The sequence below is a fragment of the Python bivittatus genome, unplaced genomic scaffold (assembly GCF_059951505.1).
Source record: "Python bivittatus isolate LINGU-HERP-01145 unplaced genomic scaffold, Pbiv_v1 ctg000840_np1212, whole genome shotgun sequence".
NCBI lineage: Eukaryota > Metazoa > Chordata > Lepidosauria > Squamata > Pythonidae > Python > Python bivittatus.
The window spans coordinates 28,723,687-28,751,666 of NW_028277113.1; the positions used below are offsets into that span (position 1 = coordinate 28,723,687).

The following is a 27,980-nucleotide window of genomic DNA, read 5'->3' on the forward strand; positions in this document are numbered from 1 at the left end:
CTCTCTCTCTCTAGAACATGGTTGATCAACCAAAGGCCCCTGGGCTGAACATGATCCTTAAACCAGATCCTTTTTGCAATCTCTGCACCATTGCCTAAAATTGGTGATATGCTTTCCTTCTCTTTTAAGGGGAGGGGGAGAACACATACAAAAACCATAGCTGACACCTAAATCAGGTCTTCTTTTAAAAAAGGTGTTGAGTGTGTCCCCTCGTCACCCAAAAGTTGTCCATTTTTGAGACAGAAAATGAACAGGTTGTCTAGTTTGAAGCACAAATACTATAACTCTCCATGGAAGTCTTAAAAACAAAAGTATAACTGATATGGAGTTCTTGATAACAATACAAGAATTGATAGGTAAGGTTTAGTGAGAGGGATCTAAAGGCCAGTGGAATAAAATAGTACAACAGAGCAAGAACACAAATATACATGAGCAAAAGGGGAGGGGGGGGGACAATGTATGCATCTTGTTTTGATAGGGTGGTAAACCTTAGTCTAAAAAACCATGAAGATTCATTAACCCTGGAATCAAATATAAGCCACAAGGATTTTCCTTCTTCTAAATGACATTATCAGGCCACGCACCAATGTGTTTCTGGAGAACTAGTTAATAGCTTTCTGTTACTGATATCTACCCCATGACTGAGACAAAAGTTTCCCTCCAGGATTTTCCTTCAACTTCCAATATTAAAAATAAAACAATAAAACAATATTAGAACTTTGCAAAACAATACTAACCTGTACCCATCAGTAAAATAATTATTTTCAGGAGACTGAAATAACATTAGCAACCAGAAAGGTGGGATCCTCAGCTCCTGCCTCCAATTTATGATTGATATGATATTGATATTGCAAGTGATATGTCTGGAAATATTTTGTCACAAGTTTTTAAGAGATTACTTCTGTATTTCTGGAGTCCCATAAATGAAATATGAAACCCAGAAACATCTATGCTCTGAAGTATAATTCAATTTAGATTTAAACAAAAGAAGTGAAAAGAATCGGTTTAACAAAGGATTTGAAGCTCATCTGTTTGACTCATAGGTTAAAATGATTTAAATAACACTTTTTTTTTCTTGACAGATAATCTATAGATAAAAATTACCTTGGGATATGATTGCTTTTAATTAATGTTCTTCCTGACAAAGAAGTTACTCTAGGTGACAATCAGTATTGCTTGTTTGAAGAAATAAGAGTGTTACTGTGTTTATTCTGAAATGCCCTTAGGCTAACAGCCACAGTTGGTGCCTTACCTTTGTTATCCTGCAATGTGAAATTGTGGTTATTTGTTGTATCTCCTGCCAAACTGAAGGAAAACTGATGACCACTAGGTGGGTCATCTCTGTCAATGGCACTGATTCTTTGAATGATCTAAGGAGGGAAAAAAATAATCTTCATTTCAGATTTTAGTTTCTTTTCATTATAAAGTAAATATTTGGTATTGAGGACAAATAATTAATAAGACAGAAATTTTACATATTAACGTGACCTTAACATCTATTCTAATTAAAGGTACTTCTCAGAACACATTTTGAAGTTTCCTATGAACAGCTCCCCTTGCTGGAAGATAACTTGACGGAAAAGGCAGATAGTATTCAATTAATCACTTGCCAAAACATAATCTATCAGCAGAACAAATTTCCTTTCCTCAGGCAGAATTTATTTCTTTAAATTGGCTCCAAGTGTTAGACTTTTTATAGCAATTTTTTGGAACAAAAACAACAGAAGTGTTTTGGAAAGGCTGCCAGAAAGAGGGGGGTAAATTTTTGCAGACTATTTCCATGTATATAGTTCTTGGGAAGATGAAAATTATAAAAATATTGTTAACTTATAAATTAAACTTTTAGGTTCAGATTGAAATAACCAGAAATTATAAGGCAATTTCCATGTGTACTATATCACACATTTTAATGTTGTTATTCTAATATATGATCTGGTGCACATTTAATGATTTTGAGGGAGTGGTCATTTTCCTGAAAATACTTCCAAATGAAATTCACATTGTTTTGTGCAGTGTTATCATTTCAAAGACCTAGAGAGTAGATTAAATCATTACTTTTAAAAGAAACGAATAGGGGAAAGGGTAGCTTTTATGGCTTAGTGAAAAGATAGTGAACATTAAAGGAAAAAATACTGTTGGCCAAAGAGATCATTGCTAAGGAAGCTGGCAAATGCTTCATCAAACTGAAAGCTTAAGTTTTTTGCCTAAAGGACATAGCATAAACTCAAATGTTTGAACTCTGTTATTCTGACACTTCTTTCTTTCTTCTCCCAGGAATTAGTAACAGAGCTGATTCAAATGTATGCTGAAGATCTGCTTTTCCCCATGGCAGGAGAACACTTTGAGGCTCCACGTATAGTCCTTGAAAGCCTTGGTAGAATCCCAGAGTCCCTCCAAAAATTCCATCCAAAGTGTATTTTTTTAAGTAACAAAAGTAAGAAATTATAAATGCATTAGAAATAATATTAATTGTAGTAATTAACTTAATTCGCATTAAATTTCAGTCAAAGTAAATGTTGCTTTTTGTCCTGACTCTATTCTATCTCCTCATCTTAGTCATCCTTCTTTTCTTGGAGTACACTCTACAGGACACTATTCATGCTGGCTGGGGAATTCTGGGAGTTATAGTCCACCCATCTTAAAGTTGCTGAAGTTGAGAAAGTCTAGAGCAGCATTTCTTAAATTTTCTCAAACTTTTTTTTAGCCTGGAGTGACCTTTGAAATAATTTTCAGGTCTCAGGGAGTTCCTCCATACAAATATGTAAACTTCACAATACAATTTACCTCTAACCTACACATTCCATATTTTACAGTGTTTACAACAACAGCAAAACAGCAGGCTGGCAGCCATGTTCTGGCAAGTAAAAATTCCCAACACTGCAAAGACTAGCATTGCATAGCATGGGAGGTTCAAAAATTTATTTTTTTCCCAATTTTGATCTTGAATGTATGTGTGTATATATATATATATATATATATATTTATCTGCACTCAATCGTGTTTGATTCTGCGGTGACTGCCTGGACGAGTCCCTGCAGTTTTCATGGCAAGGTGTTTTCAGAAGTGGTTTGCCATTGCCTCCTTCCTAGAGCGGAGCCCAGCTGGCGGGTGCAGGAAGACGGGGTTTCCGTTGCTTCACGTCTTTTTGGATGTACACGACTTCCGTGTTACCGGCAACTGGTCCAGTCTCCTGTACAAGGCGCCACCAGCATTTTTTCCTCCCACTGGGGTGAGAGTACCCATTTATCTACTTGCGGTTGCTTTTGAGCTGCTGGGTTGGCAGAAGCTAGGGATGAGACAGGAGCTCACTGTGCCTCATGGATCTGGGCTCGAACCGCTGAAGTGTCAACCATTTCTGGCCAGCAACTTTCAGTGTCATTAAGCCGCTGCGCCACCGCGTCCCCGAATGTATGTATGTAAAAAACCTATATGGTTGCCCATCTCATAAAAACAACTCTGAGTAACTCACAGCAATCATAAAAATGAAAGATAATTAAAGCCCCCTCCTCCCAAAAAAAGAATCCTGTGGAACCCTAAAGTTCTTCAGAATGCCTGTTGAGAAAGGCTGGCCTAGAGGTTTCCATGTGTGCATAAAGTTCTCAGGAAGTGTTGTATGAAACAGAAACTAGAAATGTTGCATTGCTATAGTGAGATAACTAAAAGAATGGAAATGTGTTATTTTCATCAATTAGGAAGTCTAGAAGATGTTCAAAAGTGTATGCAGTGTAGATTCACCTGTGCAGTGTAGTGGGCTCTTGGATGATAAAGGTTTGAGATCTAGTTAATGTTTATTTTAGCTTCAAATCAACATGTCAGTTTTATTGCAATCAATTATGTTTTATCTTAAAAGAGGCATCACTGCAAATCAAATCACTCTTTTGCAGAAAATATCATCAAGCTGTTTTGAATATAAATGCACACCTGGCCAGGTTCTGCATTTTCACAGACTGTTGTTTCATAATCCATGGCAAACTCAGGTGCATTGTCATTGATGTCCAGGATTGTGATGGCCACATATCCCCTCCCAATTTGTGAAGGGTTTTCTGATCAAAAGAACAAAAAGGAATTATTATTCTTTATCATGAACCAATTCTGCAAGTATCTAACATGGTCTTTATAACTGGGTTAACAAAATGAAGTTGTCAGTGGAACAAAGAAATGACAATGAAAAGAACAACATACAGTAGTTGCAGTATCTCATCAGATCAATGACTCATCAGATACATTCTCCTGTTACTTCTACCAGCTCATTCAATATTTCAGAGGAAGATAAAAGCAAAAGAATAAACTTGGGTAATCCACTCAGCTTCTTGAATTTCCTAGCTTCAGCCATCACCAGCAGAATCTAAGGAAGCTACTCTCTTTACCATGATGTAGGTATTGACACAGCAGTTACACCAATTTGCAGCAGCAAAGGTGAATAATGAACCTCTGTAATCTATATGACAAATATAATTCTAGGGTTCCAAAGATTTACATCATCAACCAGTTCTGTACTGTCCTTTTAATGCCATTTATTAACCAATTTCTATGCTGACTCCAGACCCATAAAAATGGTTACTGCAGTTTCCATAAAATAATAAAATATCATAGTAGGATTGTTTCTATAACAGTGGACACACCTTTTATCCTCTGATACACTGAACTACTTTAACATATATAGAATTATCATGTAGTAGGATAAATATTAACTCTTAGGTTTTCACAGTTTATAGCTAGAAACTTCTATTGACATAGGTTTTTTGGGGGGAAAGTATTTGATTTAAACTTGCTCAGCTGATACAGTGAAAATCAACACTATAAAGCTTCCAATTTTTTTGAAATGGCAACTTACGGCTTTCCATTGCTAAGACAGTAATGTTATGAACAGCGTTTGTCTCTCTGTCCAATGTCTTTGCTGTAGTAATGACTCCACTGTTGGCATCAATATTGAAATATCTTTCTAGGTCTGTATTTCGATCTATTGAATACCTGGATGAAAGATGAAAGCAAACTTTTGATGTATGTATAATTGCACTTTGTTAAAAATGTTTCATTGATTTCACATTAAGGTGAAAGAGCTTTTACTATTTTTTCTCTTTATCCAGATTCTTTTTTTAATCTGACATTTTATTGTCTTCATAGACTAAGAGAGTATGTTACACAGTGATATCTGCTTCTGTAAAATGTACTGAGTTGGCTTGGTTCCTTTATTTCATAATATTTTTCCTAAGTGAGGTCACAGGTATTTTCTAGCCTTTTCTGTTATTTAATTCTTGGATACACCAAGTTTTTTTGGGGGGGTCGGATACTTTACATGCAAATACAACCATAATATAAAATAGATTTGTAAATCTGCCACTTGTATTTAACCCATTCCATTTCCATCAGAGCTTCCTCAGTGAGATGCAAGGTTTTTTAAAAGAAAAAATAAATAAATTACAGGCAGACAAAAAATGGATAAGGAAATTACAGATAGTCCCCAGGTTAAGAACACCCGGTTTAAAGATGACCCATAGTTAAGAACAGAACCTACTGTAGCAAAATTCAAGTTAAATAGACAATGGTTTGAGTTAATTACACATGCTATTTATACAGTATTATACAATAATACTGTTCCGGCTTATATACAAATTCAACTTAAGGATAGACCTTGGGAATGGAACTCATTCTTAAACTGGGGACTACTTGTACAGAGTAGATCAGGGATTATGTATCACCACATTTGCTCCTGGAGCCTGATTGTCATCATATAAACACAGGCCCCTATCAACTGAACACCTTTGCCTTAAATATGTTTCCTTTGTTCCTCCAAAATTTGTTCAAAGAACATTTCAAAGCAAAAATAAACAGCAAAAGAGAAAGAAAAAATATCCAATGCTCAATGGTTTGGTTACCCTCATTGTAAACAGCCATGCCCTTTGAGATTCATTATAAAGGCTTCCAGATCGAGGTACGTTGACAGGATAATAGGATAACTCTAAATCATGTTCCTGCCTTCACAATCTAAGTATAAAATCAGAGTTCTCACACTGGTACTATGAATCATTCTTCATAAAGCGTGTTTGAGTTCAGTGTAGCTCTTCAGGAATGATAAAAGGCTTGTGGCATGATTTAAAGAGTTACAAGTAGTGGAATAAATGGCTTAACTGGAATTTTCCACAGGTAGAATCCATAATTTGATTTCAGTTCCCTGGGAAAGTGATCAAGTTAAGGAAAGGGGTAAATTAGGAGGATGGTAACGGCATTGTAATTTATTAAAACAAGTGAATAAAGAGAGAGAGATGACTAATTCATGTAAGCTCCAGGATTTACTAATTATAATATTATCATTTCAGGATTTTCACCTCTTTTGGTTACACAGCAATGGAAGATAGAAGTGGCAGAGAAATGTAGACCTTTCAACAGCTAAGAGACCAAACATTCTGGCAGCAATATTTAATACTGTAAATCCCTGGTGTGCAAAAGAACATGCTTTGGTACATATAAACATTTCCTATAGTCTGCAGAAATTATTTCCAAACAAATAAAATTTAAATGGATATATGTAGAAAAATACTTCAATTCACTGTTGACCAAAATGATGGACCTTTCAAAGAGTTATAAGATGAAATTGGTTGCAGATAGCAGCCATCTAGTTGATATTTTAATATGGTAATCTACTTTTGTGCTCTCTCAGTCATAAAAAATTATTTTAAGATTCAAGAAAGTAAGCTTTTTATCATGTGGAACACTAAATATTGATCCTGTTGGACTTAAAAAAGGGACATTGAAATGCAGAGAGAGAGAGAGAGAATCTTTACAAGCTGGCCAGCATAGCTAACAATGAGCTTTTGTTATATCTTTTTTTCTTCTTCTGATTATTGGATTTTCAAAAAAGAACATTTCAGAAAAGAAACCAGGGGCAGCCAGATTCTTACAACATGCCTTAATATCTGCAAAAAGTTCTGCAACCTTTCTATTTCACAATCTCCTTTGCTGTTTGTTGTCATTGTTAGTTTGTCTATTGTTTATTTCATATAACTATCTCCACCTTTAACTATGTAGGCTGGATTTAGAGTAATTTAGTCATGTAAGTGCATGCTACTTTTTTCCTGTAAAGCCACATAATTAGGAACAAAAGAGAACTAGTGAACAGCTACTAGAAAACAGAATTAAATTTGAAAAACTAGGACATTAGGTGAAAGCTTATAAAATTGGAGAAATATATCCCAGTGGCTAAAATTCAGATGGATTCATTTTGCCTTCATTTTACATCAGAAAACAGAAAGATGGGGTTCAGAAAAAACATAAATGAATTATAAAATAATTCAGATCCCAATCTAGAGTATATTCAGTCTGAGTTCAGGACTGGTTTATGGGCAGATTTTAACAGATGAGTTACACCAGAAGCGTTCTATCTTTCTGCCTTGAATTTATAACTATTATCAGAAAAGCTGCTATTATATACTACCACCTAGAGAGACTAGATTACTTGAGACATTCTGTTTTGGGTAACAGCATTCTGATTCCTTTCTTCCTACTCTTCCTTTAAACAGTTTCAGATGAGCAATAAAGACAATTCTGTCGAAGTTTTAATGCAGTCATACCATAACCTCATTTATTTATTTTGTGCTCGTGAATTTTTATGTTTCTTGACAATGAAAATGTTCAATTTTTTTCAAAAATGTACATTGATCTGGGTAACTTGCAGGAGCAGGGTGCCATAATTCCCAGTCTAGTGCAGTCCATATGTGCTGGATTTCAATTCCCATAACCATATTCCAGTTTTTAAAATATGTTTTATACAAATAAACCTTTAATATCCTCTTCCCTATTCTTTGACTCACTGATGCTTTGCTGAGTTGCATTCTATTCCTGATTTCCTCTGTTTTACAGGAACTTGTACGTGCATAAACTTAATTGGTATGGGCTTCACCTGCTTTCAATTCTCCCACTAAAGATAATTTCAAAGAAAAGGCTTCATTTACTGATTAACCAATTCAGTTTTAAATAAATATGCAGATAGCTGAGATCCTATTTCCAGCCCATGAATGGAACATCGTTCACATACACAGATCGACTTTTATGCCAGCCTTTTCCTTCTGCAGCCCCACCCGTGCAGTCTCTGTTCCTTCAATAGAGAATGCTTGAAAATGAAGGGGGACTTGAAGGAGTTGCCCCTCCTATGAATTAATAATAGATTTGGAGTAAATATACATTAACTTCCTTTTTAAACTTAACTTACCCCCCTTTCTATAAGGGAGGAAAATTATTTTTACTTTTTTCTGCTAGGATTCTAAGAGCATTTTTGCAACAATAGTACATTTGGCTTTCATTTTAGCTCCTGCTTTTATGTTTTCCCGTGATTGTATTTCTATATTTGGTCAGGAATGTACTACTACTAAAAATCTTCATGGCTGGCACCACAGACATTGCCTGCCACCTCCATAATGTAGTCAATCTAATTTCTGGCCAGCTTTTAGCCTTTTAAGTTATTAACCCTGCTATTGTTCAGTGCTGCTAGTTAAAAGCCACTATGGAGGCCATTTGTGTATTTTCTTTTCTTGAGAAACATTCAACTGATTATAAGTAATCTAATAACATTGTTTCAAGCATTTTGTGCATATCTTTTTCAAAACAGATGTCAGTTTTGGCTCAAATTAAGCACTGAAAACCTGGCATGTCTAAGTTATAATTGCATAGCTATCAGGCTATTGTTCCTTTCTGCTCTTCAACCAAATTATTACATTCAACAGTACTTTGAGTTCAATTTTGGAGAAATTCCTTTTCAGCCCATCTTATGCCACAAAGTAAAATACATACACTCACACATAAGATAATAAACAGGTGTGTGTGTGTGTGTGTAGGAGATTTTTGAAAAAGAAATGCTAAATCAATATCCAGCAGATATTTTGTTTCTGGAAATAGCCTGCTTGTGAATAGCAGTTGGTATAATTTAGAGAGAACAAAAGCTATGGTTTGCAGATAATAAGAGATTCTTGTCATCTGTGGAATATTTTCCTCAGTTTTCATTTGTGATGCATGTGCTCTCTCTATTATACAAATGTCACAAAACCATTGCAATGTAGCCTAGAATACTGATGAAGTAGTATTTACCTATTTGAATGTTTATAAATTGCTGTGCCCCAAAGAATTAAACCTATTTGCAATTACAACAGAAAAACAAATTAATATTATGCAGATTTAGCTGCTTCTGACTCTTAACAGCTTAGTGAAGTGCACATGAATAAAGATCTTTGGCATTCTCTGCATAGTCCATGTTAATATACTTGTACACAATTTCACTGACATTAAAATGAACTGGAATGTCCCTGTTTGAGTTGATCAAATCCCTGCCATGTTTTCACACAAACACACAAATATACATGACTAATATCTCTGTGTGTGTGCATGTGTGTGTGTATGCATGTGTGTGGCTGTTTGGGAGATATATTTTGGAGCACCCCTCCCCAAGTCACCAGAAGAATTGCCCTAGTCTTCAACTTTGGGATGGTACAAGAAGAAAATAAAGGGGGAGAATGGAGTTGTTCCTCCAGTTGAACTGACAGAAGTGGAAAATCAGCACTGGATTCTACAAAAGATCTTTTTGTACTTTCAAATAATCCTGTAAGAAAAGCAACATACAACATGAATAAATAAATGAAAAGAACATACAATTGTATACCCTGAAATTGGGGGGAGGAAAAGGGGAATGAGCTATACAATTACCTGACAGGACTGTTAGAGGCATCTGGATCATGGGCTGCCACAGTACCAATAATGGTGCCTACTTTGGCTGCTTCAGATACCACCATGGTGTATGAAAGTGAGGTAAACATGGGTGGCTCGTCTACATCCTCCACAATGATCTTCACTGTTGTCACATCATTGAATGGTCCAAGGCTTAAAAAGCGGGTATCTACCTGCTTATTGGCTGCTTCAATTCTCAGAGTGTAGCTGGCCTTTGTTTCATAATCCAGCTCCTAGAAATTCCAAAGTTCAATCAGCAAAGTCTTTGACTTGTAACTGCCAGGAATATATAGGCTTTCCTATCCTCAGATACAAAAATGTCCGTCTTTCCCACAGCCTTAACAAATGTATATAAAATAAGATTTTCCTATCCCAAATGAGATTTTTACAATCAATGTAGAATGCTTGGAATATGGTGTTGTGAGATTATGCGAGAAAGAATAGGAGTGAAATGGATGTATTTCCAAGGTGAATGATTCTGTTGCTTTCAGTCTCATACCCGTCACACTAATGAATGCCCTAAAAAATGTAGATGATTGGGGAGCCATATAGGAATTTCTAACCTCTAGAAGCTCTTAAAGGGAAACTTTCCATGAAATGGCTGCATGTCAGAATAATATCATTTCATAACATCGGTAACAGGATGCACTAAAAAGTGAACTGCATTCGTTTTCATTGCTAATTTTCCAAGTTACTATATATAAAAGTCTGAAATAATCAAACCAATATTATATATTTGTATTACTGCTTGGTAAATTCCCCTATTTTTACTTAATTGTGGGTTTGTTTTTATGTGGGGCGGGCAAATTAGTAATTAGATATATTCCAAACTACTACTAATAAATAATCACATGCATAATCATATTTTCTGAATACGCAGAACTGCTTTTGAATGATTTAAATCAGCCACATGGAAACTGATTGAAATACTACTAATCACACAATCAAACATGAAAATTAGATTGATTAAGAATGGTTTACGCTATTACTGAAATTCAGAGTATTATAATGGAAGCAACGGACAAGGACAAGTTGCGTGACAGACAAGGTCAGATCTGAAAACACAGATTCACAGTTGTCTGACAGCTTGCTTTTTCAGTTCATGGTCGTTGAGCACATTCGGAAAAGACAGGCAGCAACCTTTATGGTTTCTTGTGGATGTGTCTGCACATGCTGACTTCTCCCCATGCCCTACACAGCTTGCCAAAAACTGCTGATAGCTTGTTTAGAGTTTGTTTGAAGGTTCTAATATCACCTACTAGCAACTTCCACCTGCCACTAACAGGGAAGCAAATCTAAACTATACTGTATTAAAGGTTCTTTTTGCTAGTCTGATTATGCAAATCTGCTCTGTTGTGCTACTAGTACCACGTGTTAGAAGTAAGTTGTGTAGATCTGAAGCACACAGGCTTGTACTAAACAAATGAAATGAAATGTGCCACACCTGTAATTTCCAGTTCTGAATAACTTATCTATCTTTTCCTCTTTTGAATCAGAAAAGGATGTGTCATACTCATAATATCTCTTATTATTCTTGGGATTGATGTACTCTATCTGGAAAGATCTTGAAAATTATCCAAATACTATTATTGTTATTAAAATGAATGTACTTATTTTAATATCTGAAATGATAAACATGAAAAACGCTTAATGATTCAGCTTCATTAGAAAGCAGTCTGTGCATAGTATCGTAGCAAAATAGGAATGTTCACCACATTAGAAAAGAGTACCATTGTCTTGGATATTTTTTTTCCTCCTTCAAGAGCCCTGTATAGAAGAGAGGGGGCATCGTGTGAAACCAAGGGAGTGAACTTTATTACACAGATCAATAAAGGGGTCAAGGAGGCAGAGGCCATTTCAACCTCAATAGCCTTTCAGCCCTGATACAGGTCACTTTCTTTTCAAGTGTTCTGAGACCAAAATAAAACACACTTGCATTGAGATTTCAGTTTCAAAATCAGAATAAAATATGGGAGCCATTTCAAATTTTGTTCTGAAAGGATACACTAAACTTAGAATGTTCCTAGGAAACACTTGAGTGGATGGGGGACTGTTTTGTTCTGAACTTAAAATAAAATGTTTCCCATTTTGTGCACATCCCTAATTAGATGCTTCATCACAACCTTATTCATTAATACTATTGAAAGTTGTGATCATGGTGTCACACCTTCATTGTAGCTTTTGGTTTGTTTGAATCAGAGTTTCGACACAAACCCAGTGAATTTTTATAAGTACTACATGAAGCCTTTTGATAAATTTCATGCTATAAATGGGGAAATGTAATACTTCAAATGATCACATGGACTGTTCAACTCTATGAAGAGATTCCAGGACAACCCTAGAAGGTTATAACTGATGGTGTACCATGAAAGAAAATAGTTGTTAAATTTTGGCCATTGGACAGTCATTTGACTCCTGCCCATGTGGGATACTTTCAGATTCAGCAAATTCCTTGGCGGCTGCCATTGATAGGACTCCAAATAGCCAGGTAGTTTCCAGGACCACCTCTCTCCCTGAGTCATTCTTGTGAGATGGGCAGCCATATTATATTATATTATATTATATTATATTATATTATATTATATTATATTATATTAATATAATAATAGTATAGTATAGTATAGTATAGTATAGTATAGTATAGTATAGTATAGTATAGTATAGTATAGTATAGCCAGTTTAGTGTAGTGGTTAAGGCTAGAAATCAGGCTATAAACTGGGAGACTAGGCTGGGTGACCTTGGACCAGTCACTCTCTCAACCCTAGGAGGGAGGCAATGGCAAACAGGGGTTCCCTGGGGGAACTCTTTCATGTAGTTGCTGATCAGTAGAAACTGCTATGCAGAACGGGTACCATTTTCTCACTGCACCAGTGAGACTCTGGGGGGAGGGAGAGGTTGGCTTTAATTGGTTGATAGGTCTTTCAGACTCAACTGCTGATTTAACAAATCTGATCTAACATAAGCACTGTATTGATTTCCTTGTACATAGCATTATTATAAAATCCTTGGATGCATATTATGCTAGAAAGCAAAGTAGATTCAAATTAAAGCAATGAAGATGCTTTGGATTATAATGTAAAGATACTACATTGTAAGTATTTTTCTATTTAACTTTGAATTAAAAAGCATTAATGTACTTTAATACTAATCATAATTGAGCTAGTCTTTGGATTACTGTGACTAAAATATGGGTTTCTGATATAATAGCAAACTAACAATTAACAAATCATAACAACTATCCTGAAGGTTAAAGGGACAATGCATAATTTAATTCTTCAGTACAGTGAATAGAACTTGACAGCTTCATTAATATCTGTGCATTAGTTTTATCTGCTCAGATAATTATCCATTCATCACACACAAAAACATATACACACTGTTGATGCACAGTTTTCCACAGATCAGTTTATGACTTATACAGATAAAATTATAAATTCTGAATAAGGTAATTTATACCAGATTGCAAACTGATGTAGGATATCACTAAATACTGCTCAATAATGTTAAGATGTTTGCATTAGAATTTTGCTTCATTTTATTCATAATTAAAGTTGAAATATTTTACTACTAACTTCTCTAATAGGCAACAATGTCCTGTACTGCAGAAATGCATCTTTAAAAACTTTAAAGATGCATTTCTACAGTATAGGACATTGTTGCTTATTAGAGAAGTTAGTAGTAAAATATTTCAACTTTAATTATGAATAAATTGTTCTTGGATCATGTAAAAATACTTTCTTTCTCTCTTTCCCTCTGTAAATTTAAGTGGGATTGACAGCAATATGACTGACAAGCCACCATATCTTCATTTCTACACCTTCCATTAGTGTGTAAAATAGTTAAAAAAAAAAAGCAAAAACAATTAGTGCATTCTGCATCAGAGGATTTATACACCATTTGTAGATTCTTGGGTGGACTTCAAACATCAAAATAAGTTTTGGTGAGATTATCTATTGTAGTTAAATATTTTATCTATTACTGAGATGACTTACTTGAATCTCAAAACACAAAAAATAAACCGATCTTACCTTTTGTATCATAATTATTCCTTCTTGTGTCTCTTTGTCCACTAAAATTTTGAAAACTCCCAAGCCATCACCATCCACAATCTTATATTCCATTTCAGCATTAGCCCCCACATCAGCATCTGCAGCCTTTAATCTAGCCACCATTGAAGCCACAGGGAGTGATTCTGGGACATTATATTGATATGATCCTATAAAGTTCAAAGAGATTAGTGAATCGTTATAGTTTATAGATCTGTTAATGTATGACCTTCTTTAGTTAACAATAAAGAATAGATATATAAAATGAGGGCAGTTTTGAAGCAGTCCATTTTGCTCCTATAAACCAGTCTATGGTTCTCTGCATCCCTTACTCCAGCATTACTCCTTTCTTGTAAGTATGTACCACAAAGGCACCAATGTATAAATACACCATGGAAAAAAATACCTAATCCATCAAATGTGTTGGGACTCCAACATCCAGAATTTGTGCCTAAAATGCAAAATTCCCAGGAATAAACACAAGCAATTCCTACTTCTTAAGATTTCTAAGGAGAAAAAAAGGATATCCAAGAATGCAACAGCAGGATTCTCTGCTCTGTGACCTCAGTAGGATTTTGGGAATAGCTGAATTATATAAGAAAGGTGGTGATCTGTCCCCTGACAGTGTACACAAGAGCTATATAATGAACACCAGAGATTATTTTTATTGATTTACTGGCTCTTCACTGGAATGCCACAATAAACTCTTGTGCATAATTTTCAGCATAATGTTGAAGATGTGGATTTTTGAGATGGCATATTTTTGAAATAGCAAATTCTGCTCTTGTAATCCAGTCTATATTTCTTTGAGAATATTGAAAATTCACTGCTGAAAATAATGCCTAACCTAATGTTTCTATCAGAGGAGTCTACTCCCAGTGACATTTTAGCTTCTGTAGGTCTCGTGTCACTAAATGAAAATAACAAATGAAATTGTAGGATCACAGATAAATCTTTCTTGTGTTTTAAAGGGACAATTTTTCATGTCAAGTAATTGAGATAAATACTAGTCTTGCCATTGTATTGGACTTCCTGTGGCTCAAACTGAAATTGATCAGATTACAGATTAAGAAAACACAAGCAGACACCACTAACCTTCTCACTTCCAGAAACTGAATCTGTATTTTTTTATTTGTCTAAATAATTAAAGGTAGGAAAAAATCCAATTCCCACTTTCTTTTTCACTTGTAAAGAAACTAGTTTCAACGTGCATATGTTCCTCACATTAATGTAACTTTCTTTTGCAGTGGGAGTATAAGAAAGGCAGGGAAATATATGATAATATAGGATAACTGAAATCTGAAAACAGACTTCTTTCTCTTGTTTGATTTATCCATGGAACTGAAGGCAATCTGTTTCTGGTTTTACCCATATTAATTTTCCCTCCCTCCCTCCCTCCCTCCCTCCCTCCCTCCCTCCCTCCCTCCCTTCCTTCCTTCCTTCCTTCCTTCCTTCCTTCCTTCCTTCCTTCCTTCCTTCCTTCCCACAATAAGGGATCATAAGAATGAGAATCAAAGGGAAAACTAGTTTACAGACTCATTGGTGTCCACTGGCTGCCAAAAATGGATAAGATGTTATAAGTACTAGGGAGTTCTGAAACTAAAGGATAAGGCAATTATCAGAGGGTACACTGTTGGACAATAACCAATTCAAAGTAGAGAGTGAATGGGAATGGAAATGGCAATTGATATTTGCTTTATAATCTATAATAACTTTTACTATCATCGTCATTCCCCCAGTTCTCTAAAATCTGTGCCATTCCATCTTCAGTGGCAATTAGCAAATATATATCCTCAAAGAAAAGATATTTGGATGATTTAAGGAAACATTAAGAACTCTACGTTATCAGGATTTATAAAAAATATCAAGAATTTTCATAATTTAGCACATTAATAACCTTATTTCTGTATATGAAAAACAGTGAACAGCTATTGTCTGGAATCAGCATTTATCCATAATAAACAGATAAAAGAAGCTAAAAGAATTTAATTCTTAATTTGAATCTTTGTCCAAAATTAATTTCAGTCATGCTTTTCCCTATGTAGCACACCAATATAAATTTTACATTGTACAAATTATCTTTAATTATTGCCTATAGAAACTTACTGCGGGGAAATCGTGGAGGGTTATCATTGACATCAGTAAGAGTGACAGTGACAGATGTGGTCCCAGAAAGACCCCCATTTTGACCAACCATATCCTTTGCTTGGATGACAAGCAAATATTGGTCTTTTGCTTCTCTGTCCATATTGGGAAGTGCAGTCTTGATAATACCTAGAATATACCAAAATAGTACATAAAGTAGAGGTAACTATCTTGTCAATTACTAAGCATGAAGTATAGCAGCAAAAATTGTATTGTGTCCCCCATCCCAAAAAACATAGCACAAATACTGAGCTACAATGACTGAACTGATCATGTATTTCACTGAGTATCATTCAGAAAGCATTAACTCTATGTAAGCACACTTATGACAAATGATCACTAGATTTAAATATCCAGCAAAGGATATACTGTACTGTCTGGCCAGCTTTCCTTACTCTAGTATATTATATGACCAAATGATAGTCAACTTTTTCTATTCAGGAACTACTTTTAAGCCCAGTCAGGTTCATCAGTCCTACTTTACTGTTGCTTGTTTGCTTGCTAGCAAATTATTTGCTTTGTTTCACTCTTCCATAAGATTATTTGCCTTACCCATACTTAATTTTCTTTTTTTTTCTCTCTCTATTTTTTAAAATGAAATATATAGAACCTTTTTTTAAATTGAGGGTCACCTGAAACATCCCACTAGAGGGGGCTGGGACAAAGAAACAGATGAGGTTAGGACAATTTAATTTAATATTAAATTTTGAAAATATAGTCAATATGATTACTTCCCATGTTTTTATTTTTTTTCCTTTGTCATCTTAATGCATTGTGTACTATTGCTTTAATAACATTAAAGAAGAAAAAAAATAATGATTCATAAAGTCTCCCACCTTTGCTTAGTTGCTAACCCAGTTTGGGATACACCAGCTGAAAGACCAATGCTGTACATAATACATTATGTTTTAATTCATATAATTACATTTAAGTTCCTATAACTAGATAAATTTTTTTCAATATACCTAGAACAATTATGAATACTATGGACCACCAAATTGGCATAATTCAGATTTCACTCCATATGTCCCAAATTCCTATGACTGTGAATGTACCAAAGAATATAAGAAGAATCCTCCTGGATCAGGCCAACAACCCACTTAGTCCAATATTCTGTGTTGCACAGTGGCCACCCAGATGCATTCAGGAGGCTCATAAGCACTCATAAGTTCTCTTCCATGCTCAGTCTTTAGAAACCGGAAAATTGTGCTGCCTGAAATCATATTACAGTTATCTCCCATGCAGATAAACCGCAAATTGTATAATCATTAGGAATGAATAGTTGCTCCAATTCACAATCTGAACACTGAATGGACTCAGGAATAAATTATTGCATGACCATTCAAAATACACAGTTCCAATATTATATAAAACTAACAATAACAAGGGGGGAGGTGGAATTAAACATATATACATGTGTGCACACACACACACATACACACATACATACATACATATTGTATATAGGATTCAAATACTCTGGATAACTTCCAGCTAAAAAAGCTTTTCAGCAAGGGCTCTAGTTTTGGAAAAAAATGGAAGGCAACCTGAAGTCCTTACACTTTTAAATTCCCAAACTCCAAAAGCTTTATTTTTATAATGCTACAAGCTTCTGTCAAGAATATATGGTGACAGCTTAGAGACAAACCATTCAACGGTGTGGAGATATTTGGGATAGTGAGTCATTGCCCACAAATGGATTACCCATAGTATAAAAGCTATTTCATTTTTTTTTAAGATAGTAATTGGATTTGACAAATAAATTCTTTGTCTCAATCTCTGAGATTTTCACTATTCAGAGTTGCTTACTTTAAGACTTTTCTAGTGATTTGTTAGAAAATAAATAAGAACACATGACATGGATATTACAAACTTCTCTGTGTTCTCAGTTTTTCCAAAGCTACAGTGTAAACAGGATGAAACATATAAAATCCAGGTAATCCAGCCAACACCCAATGACATGAAACTGTAGGAGTTGCAATTCCCCTCAACAAAAGAAGGGAAGACATAAAATTTCCTACCTGTAGTATAGTCTAACCCTAAACAAAAGCAGACAAGGCCTGTTTTTCTCTGCCATCAAAGTGACAACATGGAAGAACAATAACATTCATCATTCTGTTTCCAAACTCCCATGTTGCCAAAATGAGTTTCTTAACAATCCCAAACCATAAATGACCCAGTGCAATCTTGGTGCTATTAATAATCTGGTGCCATGCTGTGCATTTAAATGAAGCTATCCTAAATTAGCTAATATCTTTAAAAAAAACAAAGCAAAAGCACTCACTATAATTAGAGAACTTGGATGTAGTAACTGAAGCACTGTATTGTCTGAGACAGTTTTAGAGATATCCATTTGGCCATCTCTTTGTCACTTGTTGAAATTTAAAAGACGAAGGAAGAAAGGAACAGAACAACTACTTAGTTACCATTCAACTATGTAGATAAGTATTGGATAATTAAATATCCCTCCTTTAACCAGGAAGGTTTTCATATTGTTATACAGTACAGCAGGCAGAGAGACAAGATTTATCTCACCATTGTTCGATGTCAGCACTTGAGAAAAAACAAAATATATGATCAACTAAGGTCCATTGGCTTTCTGCATCTTCCTTGATATTTGTAAGCTCTAACTCCAAATTCACAGGTGGTCCCTGGGTTAAGAACGCCCAGTTTACGGACGACCCATAGTTAAGAACGGAGCCTATTGTAACAAAATTCGAGTTAAATACACAATGGTTTGAATTAATTACACAATACTACTTATACAGTATTATACAATAATACTGTTCTGGCTTACATTCAAGTTCAACTTAAAGACAGACCTTGGGAATAGAATTGTTCTTAAACTGGGGACTACCTGTGCTTTTCTTTTTCTTTTGAATTTAGAATATTTCTGTCCTCAACCAGATCATATTGGGACCTCACCCAATTATGAGTCACCTTCTTTATAATTTCAGTTTCACTGAAAATTATTACACAATTTAATTATTATTTATGTATTTATCAAACACATTTCTCTCCAGCCATAAAATGACTCTTGGCGGCTTACAGAGAATATCAATAAACATCCACTGTAACATTTAAAACTTGATGCAAGACAATAATAACAACAATTACCCAAACAGAGCAAACACACACAAAAATAAGTCAAAATTAAAAAGAAAAGATGGCAACATAAAAAGCTCAAGGAAAAGCCATCCAAAACAATTTCTGAAATGTTAGCAGGGAGGGGGTTGCCACAGAAAAGCAGTACCTTCTTTCCTGGTCCCCAAAACCTCCTGAAAATGTGGGATTTGCAGTAGTTGTTCCCTAGTTATTTTAACTGGTCAGGATGGTATTGGTTGGAGTCTGCAATCTTGAATTATCTGGGCACCAAGCCATGGAGGACTTTATAGGTCAAACCAGCACTTTAAAATGTACCTGGAAGTTGACTGGCAACAGTGCAGGGTCCGCAAAACTGGGAGCCAGAAATTATGGGGCTGCTGCACTTTGGACCAATTGTAGTTTACAAGTACTATTTAAGGCAGTGTTGTCCAAACTTGGCCACTTTAAGATGAGTGGACTTCAACTCCCAGAATTCCCCAGCCAGCATGGCTGGCTGGGGAATTCTGGGAGTTGAAGTCCACTCATCTTAAAGTGGCCAAGTTTGGACAACACTGATTTAAGGACTGCTGCAAGTAGAGCACATTACAATAGTCTAACCAGGTGTTAATGGGGGTGTGAGTTACTATACAAGGTCCTTCTGTCATGGTAAGGTTACAACTAGTACACCAGCTGAAGCGGGGCATAGTCCCGCTTGTCACAGCTTCCACTTATATTCCAGCAGGAACTATGGGTCCAGAAGAACCCTGAATTCATGAACCTGCTGCTTGACAGGTAATGTTAGTCCATCAAAGAAAAACTCTGTTGCCCACAGAGAACCTCAATGTATCCACAGCAACCAACTTACTTGTATTCAATCTGTTCTCTCCCATTGTAGAGGACATAGGGAATGGCCTTAAAGGACAGGAAGAAGAGCTGCTACCAAGGCAACTGTCAGATAAGTGGGGCTTGAGCCCAGGCCAAAAAAATAACTTGAGAAAGCATCTCAGACAAGCCCCTCCCTAATTCACTTGAAGATAAAGTGAAGAAAGGGGGAGGCACATTCAGACTTGCAAGATTCTGTTACTGTAGCTGTTACAATGAAAGTAGTCCTGACCTTTGGTCAGGTTTCTTGCACTGGTTTCTTAGTCTAGTCTACTTTGTAGGGCTGACACCCATCTAGAACCTGACAACCTCTAGACAGCAGGAAAGGATGCCAACTGCATGGTCCTTCATGGCCTGGGTTGGCGATGTATAGTCAAGTATCATCAGCATACTGATGATACCAAACTCTATACCATCAAATGACCTCTCACAGTGGCTTCACATAGATGTTAAAGAGCAGGAAAGAGACCATCAACCCCTGTGGCACCCCAGATGTCAAGGGCCATAAGGGGTTGATGGTCTCCTCTCCCACCACATCTAATTGGAACCACCTCACTGAGAAAGAAGCAAAATCAATATAAGACATTGCCTCTTATCCTCACTCCCAGCAGGTGTTCCAAAAAGATACACTGGTCAATGGTATCAAAAGCCATTAAGAGGTCCAAAAGGATCATGGGAAGTGCATTACTACTCTCCAGGTCTTGACATAGGTCATCCAAGAGAGTGACCAGTGCTGTCGCTGTCCCATATCCAGGCCTGAACCCAGACTGAAAAGTGTCCAAATACTTTGCTTCCTTTAGGATGCTCAAAGTTGATTCACCAGTATCAGCTCAATTATCCAGTACAACTGGATCCCAGGGACAGCCTCTTCAGCCCTTTGGGGAAAAACAACTCAGATCTTCTGGAAAACTGCTGTTCTTATGGTATGTCGAAAGAAAGGCAAGAAACAACAGCTTAAAGTTATGGATAGACAAACCAGACAAGAAAAACCAGACAAGAAACCATACAAGAAAAACCAGATAAGAAACAACAGCTTAAAGTTATGGATAGACAAACTTATATTGGATAGACAAACTGAATAAATCTATGACCCCTCATACCACATTGCCCCTACTTCAGCATGCTAAACTTTTATGTGCTTACTTCTAGAAAAGTGAGAATGGACATTTGCACTGCTATATGGCTTAGAGAATTGTTACTACTATGAACAGCAAGTACAAATTAATATTGATCCCCCTCATTTGGGAAAACAAAGTGAAATGTGGGGAAAATAAAGTGAAATATTATTATGCTCTTTATACAAATACTCTTCTGGATCAATACAAGACTACTCCATCTTTTCATAAACAGAAAGCACATATACTAAGCGATCATGTTGGGTGTAAGTTTAATATTTCAATAGCACTTGCAGAGATCAAAGAGTGGTATGTTTGAGAGAGTGAAAGCACATGCAATGGAAAAATATATTCACAAACTGTTGTCATTCTTCTTACGTTAAGAGTGCTCACAAACTGGTGTCAAGTAGTATGGGGTTCTCCAACTGCCACATCTGGGCTCGATAAAGAACAACAAGGAAAGGCTAACATTGGGTTACACAAGTATCTTCTGTTCCACAGAAAGACCAGATTTTGATAGGGCTTAGCTTTTGCTTGAAATCCTAGACATGCAGGAGCATTTCTGAGTTAATAGCAATTATCCTAATATACAAATAACTTTCTTTCTCTGATCCAAATTTGACCTCAGACCAGTGTGTATTTACGTTCCTGTCTGGTGATTCTGCTCTGCTCTGAATTTAAATCTTGGGGCTTAATTCTTGGAGCATTTTGGCAAGCCCTTTCTTATGAATCCTACTTCTTCCTATCGAGAGACATAGGCTGTTCTTTGATATCATCCAAGGCCATCTCTAACAATGGAGTTCTGTGACCTTTTTACTTCTGGCATTCAAAATACATAACGATACCATAGTACTAAGCTCCACTGCATTCTAGGTACAGTTACTATGTCTGCAGCAAATATGCATAGAGTTCTTTCCAGATGATCAGCTGGTGATTTCCATAAAAAAAGTGGAATGCTTGAATAATACAGTGCAGTCAAATGTACAAGCCTATCTTCACAAAGGCAAAATATGTGAAAAGTTTTTCAAATATAAAGTAAAACATATTTTAGAAAACTTTAGGGCATGTTGATGAATGAGGAAGGGAAAATGAATAAAGAAATGAGTGAGATCACAAGAAGAAAAAAGTAAAGATGAATAGAAACAATATCAAGTATTTACATGTTTCAGATATATGCTTGTTAGAACACATTTTAGGCATGTGGCAATAAAAACAAAACTGCTTTTCAATAGCACATTGATAATAAAATTCTGAATGCATAGTCCAATTCATAGTCAAGAAACATGTTGGAACTACATTTTTCTTCTTTTTCTGCATTAACTCTCATATCCAAGGAGGCAAGCCACTTTTTAAAAAAGGAGCAGTGACCTCTAGATCTAAAAAAGGTCTAGAAACACTGTAAGGCAGAACTGGCCCTCCCATTAGGCAGAATGAAGCAATTGCTTGATATGACAGATACTGGGATGAAATAATGGCAATTGTCCTAGTCATTCCTCCTGAGCCTTCCCCCCCACCAAAAAAAACAAACAAACCTTAAATTACCTTGGGTGTGCTCTACGGGTTGCCTTGAAACCCCTACATTAGTTTGCTGTCTTTAGATATGATAGACACCTTGATCATTACAAGACTACTTGTAATACTTGCGGCCAATTCCAACTTCTAGTATAGTCAAGTTTGGAACACTAATACTTGGAAGGAAGGGGAGGAAAGGGGAGGGGAGGTGGTCCTTTTTTTTCTTTTTCTCAGGCACCAGAACGTCATGGTCTAGCTCTGCTGAATGGAAAAGATCATGAGAAAATAATGTGTGATTGGTTCCTCTGCTCAAAAGGATAAAATAACTTTTGTTTAGTCAAACTAAATAGCAGCCATCGAGATAGCTTTCAAGTCTCTGTCTCTCACTGACATATTAGCCTAGCTACATCTTCAGCTACATCTACTCTATCTGAGTCAAAAGATTACTCTAGAGGTGGTATCACAGAAGAAATTTTGAAACAGACTGAATTAGGTCTGAATTGAGCTTTTGGAGAATGCTGTGCTATATTCAAAAGCAACTTACCTACCTGTTTCATGAGGAAATTGTTTAATTGGTGTATACGACCTGTGCTGACATATGGTTGAGAAATTTGGACATTAAACCCAAAAGCAATACAAAAGTTGAAAGTTACATAAAGAAACAAAGAATGGCAAAATGTTTAACACAGCATTATGTGACAAGAAAAGACATATATGGATCTAGATCAGTGTTTCTCAACCTTGGCAAGTTTAAGATGTGTGGACTTCAACTCCCAGCTGGCTGGGGAATTCTGGGAGTTGAAGTCCACACATCTTAAACTTGCCAAGGTTGAGAAACACTGATCTAGAGACAGCAGGATGTGATATAATGAAACAAACAGCCTCAGGAAACGGCAGTGGACTGGCCATGTAGCATGATGAACTGAACAACACTGGACAACAACAACCTCAATTGTATACCAACTGATCTTAAAAGACCTAGAAAACACTCAAAGAATTGCTGGACAAATGATATAACTCAATTCAACATGTTAACTGGGAAAAACTTCTGATGCATCAAACAGTTGAAAAGCAGCTGCATACATACATTAGATACACACAAACACACACTCCTCCCAAAAAGGTTTTCCCAGGGTAGCTTATAAAACATTTTTCACCTACAATTTAAAAAAAAATAGATGAAAGTATTTGTTTTGTTTTAATATATTAGCTATTATCATTTGAGCTCAGCATCTGATATTCAAAAACACAGTTTATGTGAATGTGACATTTCTAGGTAGCTTTAAAACTGTTAACTGCTCTATGAACCCATAAATGGCTTCACTGGATGACACTTAATGCCTGCAATCTGGAATTCAGATAAACTGTACCTTTGTCAATTAATTATTGACACTGCTGCAGTTTGTCCTCAAAGATGTTATTGATTACGGTTGTAAGAAATCTTGGATGAGTGATTTAGATCACCCCATTGAAGCAAATTCATGAATCAAAGTGGGGATGTACTTTGAAACAACAATTTAATTGGGTAGTTCCAAGATGCTTCAGAGATTCAGTGACTTGCTGCTGCCTTCTGATATAGAATGTTACAATTTCAATTCCCTATATGGGGCATATTGGGCTTGCTAAGTGATGTGATTGACTCTCTGATATTGACATAAATAGCTGGCCAATGTGATTTTTCACTTCCTTAAATGCTGCCTATCAGAACTTTTTTTGGGATGGCAAGACTGACATTACTTGGGGGCTTCATTCACTTTCTCAGCACTTAGTTTCTTTAATGTAGCCAGCTATAAATCTTAACTTCACTCTTCCTTGCTCTAGCTTCTATGCTGTCCTACTCACACAACTGGGAATTCAACTCAGCTCTCAGTATTCTAAATATAGACTCAAGACTGACCTTATTTTTAAAGTCTGCATTGCTGAAGCAGATTTAAGTCTCTTGACAATGAGGAATTGGGTGCCAGGTTAATAGTGAAAGGCACTAGCCCAAACTTTTAATGTCCTAAAAATAGGGATCAGATGGAAAGACTACAAATTTTTATATTGCTGTCATAGTTATTTTGCTTTTTCTTGTACACTGCTATGAGTCATAGGAATATGGGGGTATATAAATAAGTAAAGCAAATAAATGAATAAATAATCAATAACACTACTTTTTCTGTCCAGCCTCCTCATCTGTGTTTATTTCTATATAACCATGTCTTGTTGTGCTATTTGACATCTGCTGCCTCTCCTAGCTAACTAATAGAGCATTGACAAGAAGCCACAATCCTCACACAACCAAGACTTGCAAGTAATCAGGGGGTTCATTTCAGGAGGGGCCAAACTTGCCAACAAATTATGCTAATCCCTGAGGTACCAAATAAAACCCAGTAACAGAAGCAGCACAGCTACAGTATATCAGAGGGTTCACCAAAAGTCCTGACCAGACCAGCATCCAACCAAAGCCAGTGGTGAGAGGGTCTTTCCCAGGAAAGGCCAAGTTTGCCAACAGTTATGTCAGACCTCCTGGCATGCAGAATACTTAATGGGCAACGGCAATGAAGCACACATGACTGGCAGGAAAAGCAAGTAGAAAGCTAAGAGGGTTTTTTTTTAAAAAAAACACACACACAGTTTTTAAAGTGTGTGTTTTTAAATTAGAGTAGGACACTCTCTGCTTTGGTTCCTCTAATCTTTCTAAAAGTTCTTTACTAAATAGTTCTGAAGCTACTGTTCTGTCTTTTAATTTATATTTATCTTTGCCCTAAAAGAGTCATGGAGGGATATTTTAAAATTGTATTGTGCTAAAACCCTTGGAGATATCCAAATGAAACTTAATAGGATTAACATTCTCTAAAGGGCCTATCATCACTGCTGTTTTCATCCCATTCTGCCAAAAAATGAAGCAGCTTCTGGCATTTTGAATTTTTCCCATTATAATTATCCACAAAACCTGGACCTGAAAGCAGCTCAAATCAGGTTGCCAATGAATTTTGAATTACAAACTTGAATCAAATCATACCTTCAAGTTGAATCAGAGGTGATTCACAAAGGCTTACTATAGATAAAAGCCTTAGGAGAACATTTACCTGTCTTTGGTTCCACAGAAAAATAAGGTTGTCCTTGAAGGATGCTGTAAACCACTCTGGCACTGTTGCCATATGTAGGGTCATCTGCATCAGTTGCTGTTACTTGTACCACAGAGGTTCCTATGGAAGTGTTCAGAGTAACAATAAGTTTCTTAAACAAAGCAGATTTTGAATGCTTATCATGCAACAGAGAAATAGAACGTTGTGCTTCTGAGGTGAGCATTTTTTAATGAAACCCAGCCAAAAATACAGCTTCAAACCAGAGTGAATGTTAATATGTATGTCATTCTTCTTTGACAGAACTTCTTTGATCCTTTTAACATCAAACAAGTTGATAACAATTGTCAGTTGTTCATATAATGTTATTCTTGAATTGCAAAACTAGTTAATGCTGGAAATAGAAGGCATCTTCCATTTGCTGCCAGGGAAAATGCATACGAGATACAAATGACATGTCAAGGCAACTCAGCAATCTATCCATCCATAAAACTTTTACGATTATCATTAAAAAAAAAAAAGATTTTGTGCTATAAAACTTGTAACAGTAGTCTAAATGACATTTCCTACTATTAGAAGTAATTGTTTCACTAAGCCTAGAAAATGGAGTTTTTGCAAGTATATGTCAGAAAGGTATGAATTGGTGTCATCTAGTTCAGGAGTGCATATGAAAGTAGGAATACACAGAGTGATGATAGTTGCCTGTGACACTCCAGGGAATTATTATAATGGAAGAACCAGAGACAAGTTCTCAGAGAAATTGTGCACCTGTGGTATGTTGTGAGGAATGGATGTTGAAAAAAGCAAAAATGACTGTGTATAAGAGTATGCTTTTGCCTACTTTGTTGTGTGAAGTGAAAGTTGGGTATGCCAGGAAAAATACTCAGGTATGTTGAATGGGGTACCCAAGAACTATGTGAGGTAAAAGAAAACATATAGAGTCAAGAATGAATTAATTATTGATGAATGTGACTTAATACAAAAGTGTGTGACCAGTAGGAAAGAAGTATACTGAAGTGGTTTGGTCATGTAGAGAAAATGAATGAGGATCAAATATATGAAGGAAGAATAAATGAGTTGAAAGGAAAAGAAGGGAACAGAAAGTCATGGTTTGGTGGTATTGATGAAATCTCTTTAAAAAAACAGAGAAAGAAGTATGAAAGTATGAATTGGTCTATGAGCATGGTAGAAACAAGGATAGTTTACAAGGATACAAAAGACATTGACTCATGTAATGAATGAAGTTGGTGTATATGTTTCCTTTTCTTTTTCTTATCTCAAGCCTTTAACTCTATAGCTTAGTATTTATTGTCCCCTTTTTTTTTTTTTTTTTGGCACTCTGAATAAAATGGTTTATGCCAAAATGGAATAGTGTGATAGGGATCTACAGAGGGCCTCAGAATAGGTCTCAGAATTCTGTGTGTGTGTGTGTGTGTGTGTGTGTGTGTGTAAACAAATACGGACATCTCAGTATGTCCAAAAAAGTTTTGTTTTGTCTCTTAAGACTGTGAAAACTATGAAGCAGAATATTATGGCTAATTTGTTTTAGGATTAGAAAAAAAATATATATAAAAGGCATAAATTCACTACCCTTTATTAATGAATGACACCTAAAACAGATAAATACTCTTACATCTGAAAATGGTTCCATCTTTTTGTTTGTTTAAGAAGGGCTTCCTCAAATATTCCCCTACAATAAAATTGCAAATGCCAACACATGTACAATGTTTGCAAGTATGTAAGCGTTGATACATTTATATAGTTTTTTTGGAAGCTCATAGCTGTGCTTGTGCCCACACAATGCAATGCATTATGCCATTAGGGCAGGACTATGAGGCAGAATTCCAGGTCTAATCCATCAGTATGATCAGGAATCATAGCAGGATTCATGTCCCACATTATTGAAATAAGTAACTTAATATGCATTTTCATATTAGCTAAATGCACATCCTGATGCAGCAGAGCCTTCCTATTCTAAGACCCTCTGTAGATCCCTTGTCCCTGTCACTGAGGGCCACCTCTAACCCAGGGAACATACCACCTTTGATATCGTACTTACTTAAAACTAGCCTATTTTATCATATTTAAGGAATAAGCCATTTGAGAATAAAATGCTTGTAGAAAATTATTCTCTTAGGCAGCAGGACCAAAGAAGTGGATTTTTGAAGCTGTAATTAAATCTTTGTAGGACACCAAGTTGCTTGGTTATGTACTAGAGAAATGGTTTTCTTTCAGTCTAGGCTCTACTCTGTTAGAATATAGTTTCCCCCAAATACATATTCAAGTCACCCTTTAGGTATGTTGTCCTAAATAGACAGTGTTCTCATAAGATCACTGATGTGGGAGTAATAGAAACAAACTCAGAGCTCTTCACCAGAAGACAAATTGTAAAGCAAAGAACTGAAGGCTTGCTGCA

At 35.9% G+C, this 27,980-nt stretch overlaps 1 protein-coding gene across 1 annotated transcript in view; it reads right to left on the bottom strand.

Moving 5' to 3' along the window:
* Nucleotides 1-27,980, bottom strand: part of LOC103056480 (cadherin-7) — a 96,747-nt gene that overhangs the window by 14,088 nt on the left and 54,679 nt on the right. The window contains exons 3-9 of the mRNA XM_007431460.2: nt 25,568-25,687; nt 15,865-16,032; nt 13,741-13,928; nt 9,691-9,944; nt 4,835-4,971; nt 3,922-4,043; nt 1,253-1,370 (exon numbers count right to left, since the gene is read on the bottom strand). Of these exons, the coding sequence (XP_007431522.1) occupies nt 1,253-1,370; nt 3,922-4,043; nt 4,835-4,971; nt 9,691-9,944; nt 13,741-13,928; nt 15,865-16,032; nt 25,568-25,687 (1,107 nt within the window). The remainder of the gene's footprint in view (nt 1-1,252; nt 1,371-3,921; nt 4,044-4,834; nt 4,972-9,690; nt 9,945-13,740; nt 13,929-15,864; nt 16,033-25,567; nt 25,688-27,980) is intronic.